The sequence below is a fragment of the Hydractinia symbiolongicarpus genome, chromosome 10 (genome assembly GCF_029227915.1).
Source record: "Hydractinia symbiolongicarpus strain clone_291-10 chromosome 10, HSymV2.1, whole genome shotgun sequence".
In the NCBI taxonomy this organism is placed as follows: Eukaryota; Metazoa; Cnidaria; class Hydrozoa; order Anthoathecata; family Hydractiniidae; genus Hydractinia; species Hydractinia symbiolongicarpus.
Window position 1 is genome coordinate 9,797,095 of NC_079884.1, and position 16,755 is coordinate 9,813,849.

General features: G+C 33.2%; 1 protein-coding gene across 1 annotated transcript; it reads left to right on the forward strand.

The window, feature by feature from the left end:
• The first annotated feature begins 1,067 nt into the window (after positions 1-1,067).
• LOC130662854 (AP-2 complex subunit alpha-2-like) lies at positions 1,068-16,270 on the forward strand. The gene is made up of 26 exons (XM_057461795.1): positions 1,068-1,267; positions 1,412-1,480; positions 4,660-4,802; positions 7,899-8,092; positions 8,204-8,336; positions 8,483-8,584; positions 8,766-8,868; positions 8,940-9,001; positions 9,420-9,508; positions 9,753-9,824; positions 9,931-10,027; positions 10,104-10,241; positions 10,613-10,720; positions 11,077-11,249; positions 11,817-11,946; positions 12,022-12,130; positions 12,320-12,474; positions 12,598-12,622; positions 12,740-12,866; positions 12,952-13,034; positions 13,300-13,383; positions 13,964-14,087; positions 14,483-14,599; positions 14,901-14,970; positions 15,158-15,292; positions 15,578-16,270. Exons 1-26 carry the CDS (start codon positions 1,204-1,206, stop codon positions 15,653-15,655), a joined length of 2,784 nt encoding a protein of 927 aa, XP_057317778.1. The 5' UTR covers positions 1,068-1,203; the 3' UTR covers positions 15,656-16,270.
• The last annotated feature ends 485 nt before the right edge of the window (positions 16,271-16,755 follow it).

The following is a 16,755-nucleotide window of genomic DNA, read 5'->3' on the forward strand; positions in this document are numbered from 1 at the left end:
TAATTTCTTCTGACTCTATATTTTGACGACTAAGTTTTTTTGCCGATTTCTTCCTTCTCTTTTTGATGAACTAATTACTAAAAATTAAGAGGATACAAAGGTTGGATACTTTCAGTTTACATTCTTATTTAAATAGTTAGCATTTTATAAGCTCAACAAAACTATATGTATGCATCGAAAACAAAAGTTTATTTCCATTTTTTATTTTACAATAGTGCTTGCTTTGAAAAAGAAATAGTTTCCTATCAATTTTTCAAAATATTAGCCAACAAAAAATTACAAGGTTTGTAAAATTTAGTCCGTGAAAAATTGGGTAATTTTTTTCAGGTGACTAATATTTTTACGTACTAAAATGGTTATCAATCTTTTTTGCCGATTTATTTTAACCTGCGAAATAATTAATGCTGTACTTATCCGCGAAAATTAGTTTCGCCAAAATCCCACAAAATTTTTTGGCGAAAATTAAATCTTGTATAAGCACTCCAACATCTAAATGCTTTCCTATGGTTAGCTATACTTTGTAGTTTCAGTATTTGAATTGACTTATTGAATGATTTTTAAGCAACGAGGCTATTATAAAAAACAGGAATTGTATATACTTCAATGGGCAAAGGAGAAAAGGATCCCTTTTCAGTAAATAAGGTAGGTATGGCAAGCTGATTCTTTTCCAATTGTCTCTGTGATACTCTTCGTTTTCTGCATTTCATATATCGGCATATAGACTGTTTTTGCCCCAGTAAATTTTCTTCTACTTCCCTAAGCTTTTTCTCTAGAAAAAATAATGAATATAACTAGCTATCAACGCACTTTAAGACACGCAAAGAAAGTGTTCAGCTCTTACCTCCTTTCACTCTTTTAGATCTTTTTTCGGTATGATCCATGTAAAAAAATATTTTTAAATTTTTGCCTGTTTTGTTTTGTTTCTACTTTCTTTAAATTTCCTTCGCAATTCGATTTGTATTTTCGAATTTTCGCGCCAGAGTCTATTTCATACCCAGTCTTCTTTGAAGGGAAGCGTTTTTTCTATTAAATATTTTGATACACAATAGAAACGCATATTTGGTCACGTGACATTACTTTCATTAATGGCGGAGGAAAATATACAAGAGAGGAGGCGCAGCTAGCCGTAAAAATATTAATAGATTTGAACATATACTTTACTACCTGTGTTTTTGTATTAGCTAACTAAAAAAACAATTCAATATGCCTGCGGTAAAAGGAGAAGGAATGAGAGGACTTCAAGTTTTCATATCCGATATTCGTGCTTGTGAGTAACATTTGTACTTTCTAGCAAGCCAAAAGTTTATTTTGTTATTGCAACATAATACTGTTCTGAGATTATTAACTGTTTGAACTCCAACCACAACTGGTCACCTTTTTAAAAGTTTATTCTAGCTACTCTTTTATGTAGGCAAATCCAAGGAAGCTGAAATGAAACGTATCAATAAAGAACTTGCAAATATTAGGTCAAAATTTAAAGGTAAAAAAAATATTTTTTTTATGATAAAGTATTTCTTGGTATAATGCTTGGTCTACATGCTAGTAGTGCATTTAGGACTAACCGTAATATATATACTTCGGCATTGCCAATGTTCATAAAAGTTAAAGGTTTGCTTTTTTTTGCACATTGGTAAAGATACGAGGGTGCTGATAAGCCGCATACGCCGTAAAAAGTGCGGGCGTTTTCGGGCGAGTTCGGCGTTTTGAAAAAAATTCAAGTATTCGCCCGAAAAAACCCGCATAGGCCCGAACAATGCCCGAAAAACAAAAACAAAAATAGACACTAATATGATTCATAAAAACTATAAAAATTAAAATAAACTTACTATGTGGTAGCGAAGTTCTTAAAAGAACTGTTTTTGATGGTTTTTGATAAAGTTTACCTTCTAGCACCTTCTTCCCAACTATCGTCCGCATGGTTTGTTACAAGGAATTGCATTTCGGGAATGTTCCGGGCGAGCTCGGGAAAGTGCGGGCGGTTTCGGGGGACAACCGCCAATTTTATTCGAAAAGTCGCCCGAACTCGCCCGTATATATGCAGGCGTTTGCGGCTTATCGGCACCCTCTTGTAAAAAAAATTTCTGTAGCTAGAAAATATAAACAACATACCAAAAGAAATCTATCCAAAAAAAAAAATATTTCCTTACAATTTATTGAATTTTTTTAAAAGAATTAAAATAATATAGTTAAAATTTAATTCCACTTCCTCATGGATTTTATGCTACCGAAAAAATCTTGAATCTTAATTGATAGCCATTTTACCGTGTGTGAGTCCTGCTTTTTTACCTACACAAAATGTGTAGATGTCCATTGTTCTCACAATGAAACCAAAACAACTCTATACTTCGAGTGAGTTGAAGTATAATTCTGTGCTGATTAACAATTATTAGGACCAAGTGCAGGTCTGCAAACGTGAGCAAACGTGAGTGTAGTGTTTAATTTTCTTTTGTAGCAGATAAATTTATATAGAAACAATCTACCCAAGGCAGAAATTTTGCCAACATCCAGCTGTTGTCACTTGTGCAAAATTTTGACACAAAATTATTATGATTATAAGATTCTCCTATTGAAATTATCTCAATATCGATGTTAAAGTATATATATCCGGGTTCTAATTAGAAATGTAAAGTCAGCTCGCAAAAAAATTATTGACTGTAGAAATGTAAACATCCAATGTAGGCCACTTGTCAGTGATCTCTTGATAATGATTATTTTGTTGCAGTAACCGTTATAGAAACAAGTGGAACAAATGATCGATGAACAAAAAACAATTTTAACATATCTTTAGTAAAATAATTTGCAAAGACAGCATTTCCATTTGCAAATTCTGTGAATTGCGACCTGCTAATTCAAACCTTGTAAATTACGGTTGATCGTGACTTATTGATATTTTTAGCCAAACAGTGCAAAAGAAATGTATAGTCTAACAACACACTGCATTTGTAGTGGAAAGCTATAAACGATAACCATATTGCTATAACCTCATTAAATAAACATGTGGTAGTACAGTGTAAATTCTCGATGTGAATTATAAATCTACCAACGTACACTGTTAAATGCAAAATTGAAGTCAGCAGAATTTTGCCGACATGAGTTATAAATCTGCTGATTGAGAACAATAATACTTTCAATTGCCTGTTGTTAAATGGTTCTTACCTTGATAAGGTAACTTCAAGGCTTCACCTGTTTTAATACTATTGTATTGGTTAGTAAAAGCTAACAAATTGCAATATTAACTGTGACTTTGCCTTTGCACATATAAGACATCAATTGCATTTCCTGTAGTTTAATTTAAATTTTGTTATGGAAATTCAAATAGTTATAATTTGCAATAAAGTTCTTCTATGTAATCTCTATAATAATACAGAGACTGTGTCTGCCTGCAACAGGTAAAGTGGATATGTTCATTTTCCTTTGATGTCGCTGAAAAATGCATGTCTAATATGCTAAATTTTTTGACGTTACGCCGCGAGGGCAATAACAATACTACTTTAACGTCAATATCCCTATATTAAATTAATGAAGCCATTACAGTGCACCTAAAACTTTGAAGCCAAATAGCTTGGAAACGACGTGGTGACGTCAATGATTTTTCACCGCATGGGTAACTAGGGGCCAATTTGTGAACGGATTAATGACGTCATTAAAAAACCTTTAAACCCTAATATCTCTGCAACCGCTTATAGAAAGTACACGATCCTATACATTTTCTTGATCAGCGTTTTAAGATCTATGCGATGAAGGCAACAGGTATACAAACTTTTTTGACGGGCCATTGCTGGTGTCAGCAAAACTTTTGAACCTTATATCTCATTAACCACTGATCAAAAGCACATGATCATCTCACACTCTACACAATCAGACCGTGTAAAAAAAAGGTTCTAATTATTATCAAAATTCCAATGAAGCTTCCTTTTCATTTTTATCCTGTCTCAGTGGATTTTTCCACAGGCTTTATCAACTAGTAAGTAATAACATAGTCAACCCACAAAGTATTTCCAGCTGATAAGATTTGTTTTATTTTATTACATGGTTTGCTTTGAACGAATGAAAATCATGAACACAAGTTTTATAAATGACAAAACCGTGAGTCTTGTGAGAGTTGTTTTATAAGCGATTCTGCAGAAAATTGTAGAAAATTGATGCACACCTGTCATAGGCAGACACAGTCGTGCATTATATAATACTAGTTGTCTCACATGTGAAACATAATCCCACACACAGCCAACACCAAAAAACATTCATAAAATAGTTATATAATGTGATAAATATTTAAAATCTGGTTTTATGATTGGATTTGTTAATTTCAATCAAAAGGCAGAAAATTCAAATCTTTTTTTTATCTTCTCCAGAAACTACTTTAATTTGCACTCAAACTTCCTCAAAAATTTTAATTTGGGATTTAGGGAGGCAGAAACATAATCCACAATGTATCTTCAAAAAGTTCAGAAAGAAAATGATATTGTTTTATTATTTCTGTTTGTATAAATCTTAAACTGTTTGAATTAGAAGAATTGTATTTATTAACATAAAACTTGGCATAACCTTACCTTGTGTTTACACGTGTAAACACAAGGTAAGGTTATGTCCATATGTGTCATTGTATACAGCCATTAGTATAGTGGCTTTATTTTAAAATTTTCACTTTGTTAAAATTAGGTGACAAACAGTTGGATGGTTATCAGAAAAAGAAATATGTGTGCAAGCTTCTGTTTATTTTCCTTCTGGGAAATGATATTGATTTTGGACATATGGAAGCTGTTAATCTATTGTCATCAAACAAATATTCTGAAAAGCAAATTGTAAGAATTTTTTTTTATTTCTTATTTTAACTTTTTATTGGATAAATATAGCCCTAGTCACTTAAGGTGCATCATGAGTCATTCCGTGTTCTGTACATGGACCTGAATTTCCTTAAATGAGCTACTAAGGTAGAAACAGATTTTGCATAAGTCACATTTTGATTAAAGGTACTGTCCAGTAAAAATAGTAGCCTTAACTGAATTGCACTTTTATTTTTTTTTGCGAAAATGTAAGTGATTATATTTCTAAAGTTTACAACTCGAATAACATTTCCTTTATGTTTACAAATTTTTCATATCGCACATTGTCAAAAGCAAATTTATACCGAAGCCATTCTACATGAAAAGGAGGCTAAAATGATATTTTTGTTGTGTTGTAAGCGTTGGCTTCTCTGCGAATCAAAAAATTGTAAGTAGAAAATGATTGTTTAACTCTGAAAAATATTACCAGATTAAATTTAATTTTTTTTTAATATTTTACCCCCTTTTTAAAAAAATATAGCAATTTATGAATATTTAATTTCAAAGCATGCAACTCACTGTCAGAGATAGAACTTTATGTCCCTGTCCACACAAACAGAATGTCTGTCTCTACATAAATTAAAGTAGATTATTTTAAAGCTGCTTTATTTTTTGTGTCGATACTGACACCAGACGCGGGTAAGATAATTTACGTAAAAGTATATCTACGCAGACATCCGTTGGAGTGGCCGATGCTCAAACGCAGACAGCATTGTGCGATGATGAAATGAAAAAATCTGACCTGACATTACAAGTTAAATTCCTTGACGAATCTGAATCATTTTTGGTAATATACCAAACTATCAACTGTTGTTGTCATATCGTACATATATCGTTCTCCAGAAAACCGACCGTCAAAAGAAGAAAGTATAGAAAATACAAACACATTAAATAAATTGTGTTTTATGTACCTTTATACTTCCTCGACAATTTTAAACCTCGTTCCCAGTACCCATATTCTATTACCAAAGCTACCTCAATTAGCGAACAAAAAGAAATGCTTGGTTCGAGGTTATTCATATTTATACTTTTTATACCGTAATGCTTTGAATAAACGCCCATTAAACGCCCCCAGAATAGAGATTATACCGCACGTGGATTAAAATTGTTTAAATAAGACTTAGGGCATGAAGAAAAAACCCCAGTAAATTTGGACCTGCTATGGTTTCCAATTGTTTTGTCAAATGAAGAAATTATATACAATTAAATCCATGATAAAATGTCTGTTCCGCCTGTAAGTGCAGTTTTGCAGACTTGACTCATCCGTGCTTCGTCAGCGTTCACCTCCGCATAAGTTAAGAACCGCATGGCTGGATTTCTTGTGTAAGACCTAATTACTAACGACAAAGGGGCCAGGCAAAAGAGATTCATGTCTATGTAGTTCTTTTAACTAAGTCGGGAGTCGGTGAATTAGCTAGGATGGTCAGGTTGGCTATCAATAGGCTTGCTCGTGGATGAAAAGGATCAGCACTTTTCGATAATTCTGAGATCTAAAACTGTCTGACCAAGACGGAAATCTTTCAACGTTTTGTCCGACGAAAGTTCTAAACGAGCTAAGGACATGTCCGAAAAAACTGGAAATGTGGCGGGCATTTTGTCTGACGAGACTCCAAAAATTATTTCGAGGGCTGCCATCGCACGCTATAAAATGGGATTTTATAGGTTGATTTTTAAAACTCAATATTTATTTTTCAGGCGTGGGATTAATTGCATGCCTGAAACGATTTAAGCGTGTGCCACGGCGTACACGTGCGATCGTACGCTTCTCCTGAAAAATTTTGTTGTTTTTAATTTACAATTAAATATTCTCGTCGTGAACTTCATTTGTCCGAGAAAAATCAATTTCAGGTATTTCTTCACCTTCTTTGAAGCCAGTATGCACCCCATTCGTACTTGGATATTCTCTACGTATCTTAGACACGACACAAGATGGTATAACCCGACAAACGCCTTTTCCCAAGTGGTTATGAATAAACCAACAGAATTGGCGGTATGCCGCATAGCGATAAGATCTAAAAATATCATCCTCAAATAAGCCTCACTTGTTAGAAACTTCATTTTTTTAAGTCCACGGCTTTCCCGATCGTGGAGAGCGACTAACGCTGTCCACAAAGTGTTCTTTAAAATCACAATTGCGTTGAAATCTTCGAGCTCTATTTAGTATTCTCTGTTATACATTTCTTATCTAAAATACAAAAATAAATAAAATACAATAGAAACCTTGTACCCAGGTGCCCATTTATAATACAACCAGTAGAAAAATGTGAGGTCAAATTATATAGGTACCGTAGCTTCAAGTATTTTATAGTGTCCACCTCGTTACAGCACAAACACTCAACAGCTGAAGGCATCCTCTCGCACTTTTCACATAAGCACCACTCACTGACATCTATCTGTGTGCGAGAAGCAGCGGGTGATTCTGGTGCGTCAGGTTCATCGTCATTATAAGAGGGAATTTCTTGTTTGTTATTGGGTCGTTCTGGCTCAAACTGAAATCCAATATGTTTATATTTCTGCTTGTAAACATGATTGATGAACGTAAAAAAATTCTGTTGGGAATATCATTAACTTTTTTTTCTTTATTTTTCTTTCTGCACGCGCGCCAGTCTCTACACGGGGGTAACCCAAAGAATATGTCATTGCATAAATTGCGCATATTAATGTTTTTACCCAGTCCTTTTCCGCGTTCGAAATTCAGTAAAGATGGTGATTGAGAATGGCATGGTCAAGTAAACATATTCAGTTTAAACTTATGAAAGACAATTTTGGTTGTATTTTAATACTTTTTTCTTTACTTTTGTGCCGAGATGTAACTAATATCAAGTTTTAATTTTTTACCAGACAGTACCTTTAAGATAGAATGTAAAGAACTAACCTTTTTACAATTCCATTTTTATCACTGCCATGGTAGGTAAGTAGGTAATAGAATGTATTGATATTTTATACAGTATGATTCATGTATACTATGTTATCTAATCGCACATTGGTACCTGTGTGATAGGAAGCACTAGGAAACATGTTAAGATTTCATGACCTTAGCTTGAATATATTTAACAATTGATATTTCATACACAGGGTTACTTATTTATATCAGTTTTAATTGGTGCAAATAATGAATTGATGAAGCTGATTATCCAACATACTAAAAATGACTTGAATAGCAGTAATCCAATTCATGTCAGCCTGGCATTACAGTGTATTGCTAATATTGGTAGTCCTGATATGTTGGAAGGAGTTGGTCATGATGTTCCAAAGTTATTGATTTCTGGGTATGTATTTTGTCTAAAAGCTTTAGAATCTGTTTCTAACAAAGATGTAAAAATCGTTTTCTTTTTCTTCTAAAAAACTGTTATTTTAAAGTCATTTTTTAAATATTTCAGTGAGACGACAGATGGTGTAAAACAATGCGCCTCATTGTGTTTGCTAAAGTTGTTTCGAATAAATCCATCAGTCTTACCCCGCACTGCAGAAATGGCCTCAAGGATTTGTCAGATGATAAATGATTCTAATTTGGTAAGTAAACATTCACATTTTCACATCTGTTGTGTAAAGAAAGCATCATTATATAATATGTGTGGAGTTTTTTGTGTTTGCATATAAACCAGTATCATGATTGTTTTAACTGTTTCATCCTTTTTCGAAACATTTTTTCCTTTTAGGGTGTTGTTACTTCAGCTGTTAGTTTGATCTATGAGTTTGTTCAAAAGTTTCCAGATGATTATAAAGGGAGTGTAAATCTAGCCATAAATCGATTAACAAAGGTGAGATTCCCAAGTAATGTTTGCAATGTGTGTTTGTATTGTAAAGTTGATATTTTTGTTATGCTTGCTCACAATCTTGGTTAAACTATATTTATTTGATTTTATGAATCAATAAACCCAACAAGAGAAAGTGAAATTAATGTATAAAAATATAATATAAACTATTTTATTTGTTTGTTAGATTGTCACTTCACCAGATTTAAAAGATTATACATATTATTTTGTCCCTGCACCATGGCTGTCAGTAAAACTGCTGAAGCTGTTACAACTGTATCCTGCTCCAGGTAAATTTTTCTTTTTTTCTTGTTTTTTTTAAGAAGGGTAACGAACATTGTATATATTTTCTTTATCATAGATGATGCTGCACAATTAGGTAAACTAACAGAATGTTTGGAAACTATTTTGAATAAAGCTCAGGTACACAAATTGAATTTATATTTTTGTATTGGAAATCCTGTTTGATTTTAGACATACTTTCTGAGGGACTTTTAGTTTTAGCCTAAATGTTTTGCAAATAGGTAGGATTAGAAATACAAGAACAATCCATAAAATAATGCTAGGATGCTTTAATTATTATAATAGAAGAAGTGGATTGTAAAACTAAAATGCTTTGTTGGCGTTTGTGTAAAAATATTACACATTTAAAACTAGTAGATTTGCACAAATGTGCACTAATAACCACTCCCACCACATAAACAAGTTTTACCAACGGATGTCGAAAATAACAATGATATCAAAGTTTATACAACATTCGTTTTCTATCTTGTAATTTCATTAATTTGCACAGAGTTTATTAGTTTTGCATATATAAATACATTTTCTATTTCGCATTTAGGAGCCACCGAAATCCAAGAAAGTTCAGCATTCAAATTCAAAAAATGCAGTTTTATTTGAAGCCATAAATTTAATAATTCACCTGGACAGGTAAAAATCAGTTGCAATTATGAACAGTAGTCACAGTGATATGAACTTTTGTATCTCTATAATAATGGCCATACCTTGTTCTTAATGGCTGCCAGATTGCTCTTGTGCAAAGTATACAAGAAATAGTGAAATTTGAGCTGTGTATGACTGAAAAAACAATTATGATCAGAATATGTCAGACGAGCGAATCTGTGGATTTTTCAACTGGTTTATTATAATTTTTTTTATTTCATGATTATTTTAGTGATCAACACCTTCTTATAAGAGCGTGTAATCAGCTAGGACAATATCTAACACACCGCGAAACAAATTTGAGGTAAAGTTTGTTCGAATACTATTTAAGAATTAAATGTAAGAATTTATACGTAATTTATTTTTTCAATGGAAAGCTGCTGTGACCACATTTTTTATACATTATTCAGATATCTTGCTCTGGAAAGTCTTTGTGCAATGGCAAATTCCGAGTTTTCTGCGGAAGCTGTAAGAAAACACCAAGAGACTGTTATCAATTCTTTAAAGGTATCCATTGTTACCTCCTGTCCTTTTTTCTATATTATCAACTTTGACTTATTTTTTCATTTTTTTTTTTTTTTAGACTGAGCGTGATGTCAGTGTGCGTCAACGTGCAGTTGATCTTCTTTATGTTATGTGTGACAGCACTAATGCAACTGAAATTGTATCTGAAATGTTGATCTATTTAAAACAAGCTGATTTTGGTATTCGAGAAGAGTTGGTATGTTTAGTTTTGACTTTGTTCAATCAATTTATAACTCCTCTTATGACGTTTTTATAAACACAGTGGATTGTTTGAGTACTATTTCTAACTAATCAGGGCATCCAACATTACTCACTAGAGTAATTGCTTTTGGAAATACATTAATGTTGACGGAAAATTATTTGATTTTGGCATAAGTTAGATAATCTTAGATAGCCAGTATGCTAGCTACCTGCCTGCTTTCATGGGAAAAAAGTGCTGAACACTGGATCTTTTTGTGAATTTGGGTCCTTATGCTAGGAATTGTTCCTTCTCAAATTTTTTGGTTCAGTTAGTGTTGCTTTTTTGGAATTTGTTTGTAGTCATCTATAACGATGTTGTTAATTTAGGTCTTAAAGATAGCTATCCTTGCTGAGAAGTATGCTACAGATTATTCTTGGTATGTGGATACAATCTTGGAGTTAATTCGTGTGGGAGGAGATTTTGTTGGTGAAGAGGTAAATATAATAAATTATTTGTAGTGCTCAACCGATGCGTCACATTGTAATTATATAATCTTTTTAATATAAATATACTCTTTCTGTTCTGATTTTAATGTAATGTACTGCAAAAGCTTAATTATAAAAACAAGAATCAAATATAAGTGAAACAAACATTATGATTAACCTTAATACTGCAATTACAGATGTTCATTATTTGTTTGTTTAGATGAACAAATTTTAACTGAAAAAGACACCTCTATTTAAAATTTAATAAACTACCCCTTTATTCTAAAAAACATAAGAAAAGTCTTCAAATATTAAGAAACTAGACCATTCTGCTTGATCTTTTATGTACACTTAAATTTGCATAGGTTTGGTATCGCGTAATTCAAGTTATTATCAACAGAGATGATATTCAAGGGTATGCTGCGAAAACTGTATTTGAAGCAATTCAAGCGCATGATTGTCACGAAAACATGATCAAAGTGGGGGGCTACATTCTCGGTGAATTTGGAAACTTAATTGCAGGAGATCCAAGATCATCGTAAGTATATTGTAATGTCACTTCTATTTATTTTTGTCCGTTTATTTGTCCAAGTAAGGGGAGACATTGTTTATTTAAAATGTATTCTTTCAGCTGGTATGATGCTATACATTATTTAAAACCTCATTTCAAGCTTTATCAAATTAAAGAAAATAAAAATTAACTTAATTAAGTTAACTTAGTTTATTAAGCTAATTCTGATCTACAATCCTGGTCAATATTTGTGCAAAAGGCCGTTTTTGGCTATTTTCGGAATGCCCAAGTAACCAACGTCAAAAATGCAATAGCTACACTTTTTACAATGTTCGCATTAATAACAACAATCCGCTCCATGACCCGAAAAGGCCCCAAAAAGTGAGGAATTGGGACATGCTGAAGTCTTAGTCCCGCTTAGGATTTTGCATCCAACCGAATAACCTAACATTTCAAGTCAAGTCCACTGTGTCATTGACAAGTTCGAAATTCTCAATTGGTTGTTGTTACGAACTTTGAAATTCCGTCCTCCAACGCACTATGTTATATATGGCGTTGTTATACTTTTGTTATCAGTAAAGTATTTTTTTGTAGGCCTATTGTTCAATTCCAATTGCTACACTGCAAATTTCCGCTGAGTTCGACCACGACAAAAGCATTATTGCTGTCAGCGTACATAAAACTGATAAATCTTTTCCCAGAAATTAAAGGGACTATTCAACAGGTAAGGATGTTGTTTTAATAACTTGATAGTTGGTAAACTTTTTCTGATATTAAATCTACTTCGTCCTTATTACAGGTCCTTCGCAGTGATTTGAATGTGAAAAATGCGGATACGGAGTTGCAGCAGAGAGCTATTGAATATTTACAACTAAGCAGTATTGCAACTCAAGACGTCTTAGCCACTGGTATGTTATCCCAAGTGCTGGTTTTCACACCTCATTGAAACTTATAATATTACTGTTTTTTTAGTGTCTTCTGCTATACTTATTTTGTTTTGTAAAATTGGTCTGCTAACAGAAGTTTAAATAGGGTTTAAATGAGCAAGTGTGATTTTTCATTATTTCTTTTACGTGATTTTGTTTTCTGTGTTTTAGTTCTTGAAGAAATGCCACCATTCCCAGAAAGGGAATCTTCCCTGCTGGCAAAACTGAAGAAAAAGAAGGGAGAAAAAGTTGTGAAGGAAGATAAAGAAGCTGATGCACCTCAACCTACCGCTCAACAAACGACTATCGTCCCGCCTGCCTCTAATGTAAGTTTTATGGATTTTTTCGAGTAGAACGTGAGTATGAAAAGCACATTTTTATAGCGGATTAACTCTTATCTATTGTTGTAACTCTGCATATTAATTCATATCTTTTTCTTTTCTTTTTAGGAAGTTGCACCACCACCATTGCAAAGTAAGCAATGTTGCAATATGCCATTTTTTCAATTGTTTATTTTATAATTTTGCGTCTTCGTGCTTGTCCATTCTGCTTTTTCTGGTATTCATAAATATTCTGTACAAAATTTTTAAGTTTCGCAGCCTGCATCAACTGGCACACTTTTGGATATTTCTGAACCCAGTCCAGTTGGTGGTGGTGGTATATCATTAGATTTTCCTTCTGCACCTACTGTACCAGCAACGGAAGACGCAATAAAGAAGTAATGCTACCTTTTCGTTCTTGCAGGCTCACTGATCAATAAGCATCGAGCAGTAGAATGACTTTTAAAAGTCTTATATTTTTAGATTTGTCTGCAAGAATAATGGTATACTATTTGAGAATGAAATCATCCAAATCGGTGTTAAATCAGAATATAGACAAAATGTTGGTAAGTGCAATTTAACAACACAGCTACCATTTCTAGGAACAATATGTTCGCATAGTAAGCTTCCCCTTCTGATAAGATCTATAATCAAACAAAAGCACAAAGTATTAACTTTATACTACACTAAAATGTTATAGCTAGATTTAAACCCCTTTCCCCATTCTCAAAAAATAACAGCCGTGATCCTGCATTTAACCCTAATTTTCCAATTTAATAATTTTGGAAATTTGCATTTGAGTTAATTTCACATTTTTTCTTTTCTTTTAAGCACGTCTTGGAATATTTTACGGTAACAAGACTTCGTATCAATTGACCAACTTGAATGTGCAGATGCAAGATTTCCCAAATAACCGTATCTTTTAATATGATAAATGTTTTTTATGTGTACAAAGGAAACATATGATAATTTATGTTTAGTAGTCTCTATAATGATAGCTGTCGTCTGTCTGTTTGTCTGTTGCGGAAACACGAAATGCGATATATAAAGGACGGCGACCCCGTAGATATTTTTACGGGTTGACGACTAGTCTCTTTAATAAGAGCCGTATTCCGTCTGTCTGTGTGTCCTCAAAAGCCGCGTCCTGTTACGGAAACACAAAATGCGATTGACGGGCGTGAATTTTTCCAGGGGTTAACGACTAGTCTCTTTGATAATAGCCGTATTCCGTCTGTCTGTTTGTGTGCGAGAAAAAGTCGTGTTACGGAAACACGAAATGCTATATATAAAGGACAGGCGAACCCGTGGATTTATCCACGGGGTCACCAACTAGTCTACTTAATAATAGCTGTCGTCCGTCTGTCTGTTTGTAATTATGTTAACAGCGCACGAAATCTTGAAGCTACAATTAACAAATGCAATAAAGTTTTATCGACTTTGCTGTGACGGGCAAACTCCCATGAGTAATAATTTTTGTACCTTAACGTTTTGTCAGAACTAACGTTTGAGTTACAAAGCATAAACAATATCATTGATGGTGGTGCTCAAATCCAACAAGTAATAAAAGTGAACTGTATTGACCTATTTACAGACACTCCATTGCTTATCGTAAGTTTCAGGTAAGTTCTATGTTTAGTAATTGCTACTTACTGCTCGTCTGGAGAATTGATTTGTTGGTCGCAAAAAGGTTGGCATATTAAATTTTGAATATAACTTTGAATACATGTAGGTTTAATATTCGCGCATTGGGTTTCTTGAAGTGCCTTTTTTCGTGGACAGTTTTTTATTCGCTTTGGGGTAGGCTGCTTTTCAATTTGAGTAACATGAAATAATTTTACTTTCCAAAATTTATGATGGTTGGGATTTGGTGAAATTCACGTCAAAATTTTGTTAATTAAGGTAGTCCAAAAATTGTTCGACAGGCAAATCGCACCAAATTCATGATGTCTTTACATTACACTATTATGACTGTTTGATAGGTATGTCTTTCTAAACATACCGTACTTTCTCTTAGTGTGAACGGAGTTCCTCAAAGATTTGCAGTTCATTTACCAATCTTCTTAAGCAAGTTTTCAGTATCGGCTGAAATGTCTGTTACTGATTTTTTTAACAGATGGAAAGCCCTAAGCAAGTAAGTATTGTACAATATACAATATCATGATACCACTGATTTCACAACATACCACTGATTTCACAACATACCACGTGTTGAATGCATTCAGCTGTCGAGCACATAGTTTAATACGAAAAAAAAACACAGCTGGACACTTCATGTATTATGGTCATTATAGTAGGTGAACGCAAGGTTAATATTTTTCTAATGAGTTCATGAAACAAGAGTTTTTCTGTAGTCCTTGCCATGAGTGATCTGATCAGAATTAGACGAGCTCAAGCGTAATGAGTAGGGCTTTGTTACTGTTGTTGTTTTTTAGCCCTGGGCAGGAAAGTCAAAAGGTGTTTAATGCGAATTTTCCAATTGACACTGAAGCATCGAAATTAAAAGTAAGTATGAAATAATGCAGTATTTAAGCTTAATTGCCATTCCAAAACGTTTGCTATTCGATGAACTGGAAATAGAAGGGTCTCAAATATTATTACTTGAAAGAAAAGCTGAATTTTCAATTCTGAATCATGACCATTTAGCCTACTTCTGTTGAGATAGCAGTAGGAATTATTTTTGTACTTTTAGTTGTTAGGTTGTAATATGGGATTGTTGGATGGAATTGATCCTAATCCAGATAATTTCGTAACAGCCGGTATCTTACACACGCAGAGTGCTCAGATAGGATATTTGCTACGATTAGAACCAAACAGCCAATCACAAGTAAGTGTAGTAAACTACATGTTCTGTTGTCACGTGGAAACTGCTGGAATCGATTTGTGTGGCTGTTAATAAAATAACTATAGTATATTACCCGTATACGTCCGCAATGCCATATAAAAAGGACCTGTGGATTTTTCCACGGGCCACCGACATTATATAAAATTCTTGTTGTGATGCAATTAAATGTCCGTGCCTGCGTGATATCATTCCTACATGACGACATTGTTGTGCACCGTTTCAAATTAATTTAAAAAAGTGGCAAACAAATTCTTGTTTCTTGTTTAGATGTATCGACTAACAATTCGTGCTTCAAGACCTGGTATCGCTGAAGTACTTACAAATTTACTTGTGGACCAATTTTGAAATTTGAAATTTAATTTTAAATGGTTGTAAAATAATTTATATTTTCTATACCTCTCCTTTTTTCTCAAAGAAGCTAGTCCTTTTGATGAGGTAGATATACATACGTATCTGTCATCATATTGACAGCGTGGCGGGATTATTTTCTTGTCTTTTTTTCGTTTAAAAAGATCCATTTTTTATATTTTTTTAAATTTGTTCTTATGATTATAATGATGATGTGTTTTTCGATTAGTATCTGTGGTCCTAGAAAATTTTTTAAGGTATATCATTTTAGTCTTGTATCTACTCGAATATTTTCTCAGTAAGTCAAGTCTTTCCTTCATTACTAAGATATTTATTGTTCACCTTAAAAATTTTTATGCGTCATAATAAAAAACCTTTTTTCGAAGAATTATTTTGTATATTTTACCTATCTATTTTTAGTTTCCACAACCTTGTTTCTAGTTTTCCGTTAATTATAAGCTTTAGCGTGGTTCGTAAGGCATATGGGATAATCAAAATAATCGTCTTTGTTATTATGTATTATGTAGAATATTAGTAAGGCAGATGTTGTAATTATGTCTCAGAGAGAGCGCAAAAGATAAAAAGTTTCGCAGAAGAAAATGAACTTGTGTAGATTTTATCCTTTTATATTCACCGAATGAAGATAGTGTTAGTAACATGCTGCTAGAATATAGCCGCAAAACCGTGATTTCATTGATAACACGCTGTTAGAATAGCCTCGATGCCATCATAGCGTTAGTAACCCTTGGCAGGCTACAATCTGAGAATAAATGTTTTATGCGTAGGCTAGTTGACCGATACTGTAGCCTTGACACCTTGATAACGTTGGTAAGTACGGTGGTAGGCTTTAGCGCGTTAATACCATGATAGCATTGGTTATACATAGGGGTCCAGTGTCAGGATTTGTAAGCGATTTTTAAAATATTGTTAAATTGCCAGGAAATTTACGATTCATGGTCAAGCAGAATACACCTTTCCCGAATTTCATAAATTTTAATAATTGACATCCAAAATTTTATAATGGTTCAGTGCTCTTCAAATAAGTATATTTAGATCAAAATATTGAATTATCATGACAAAAATGAAGTTTTTAAAGC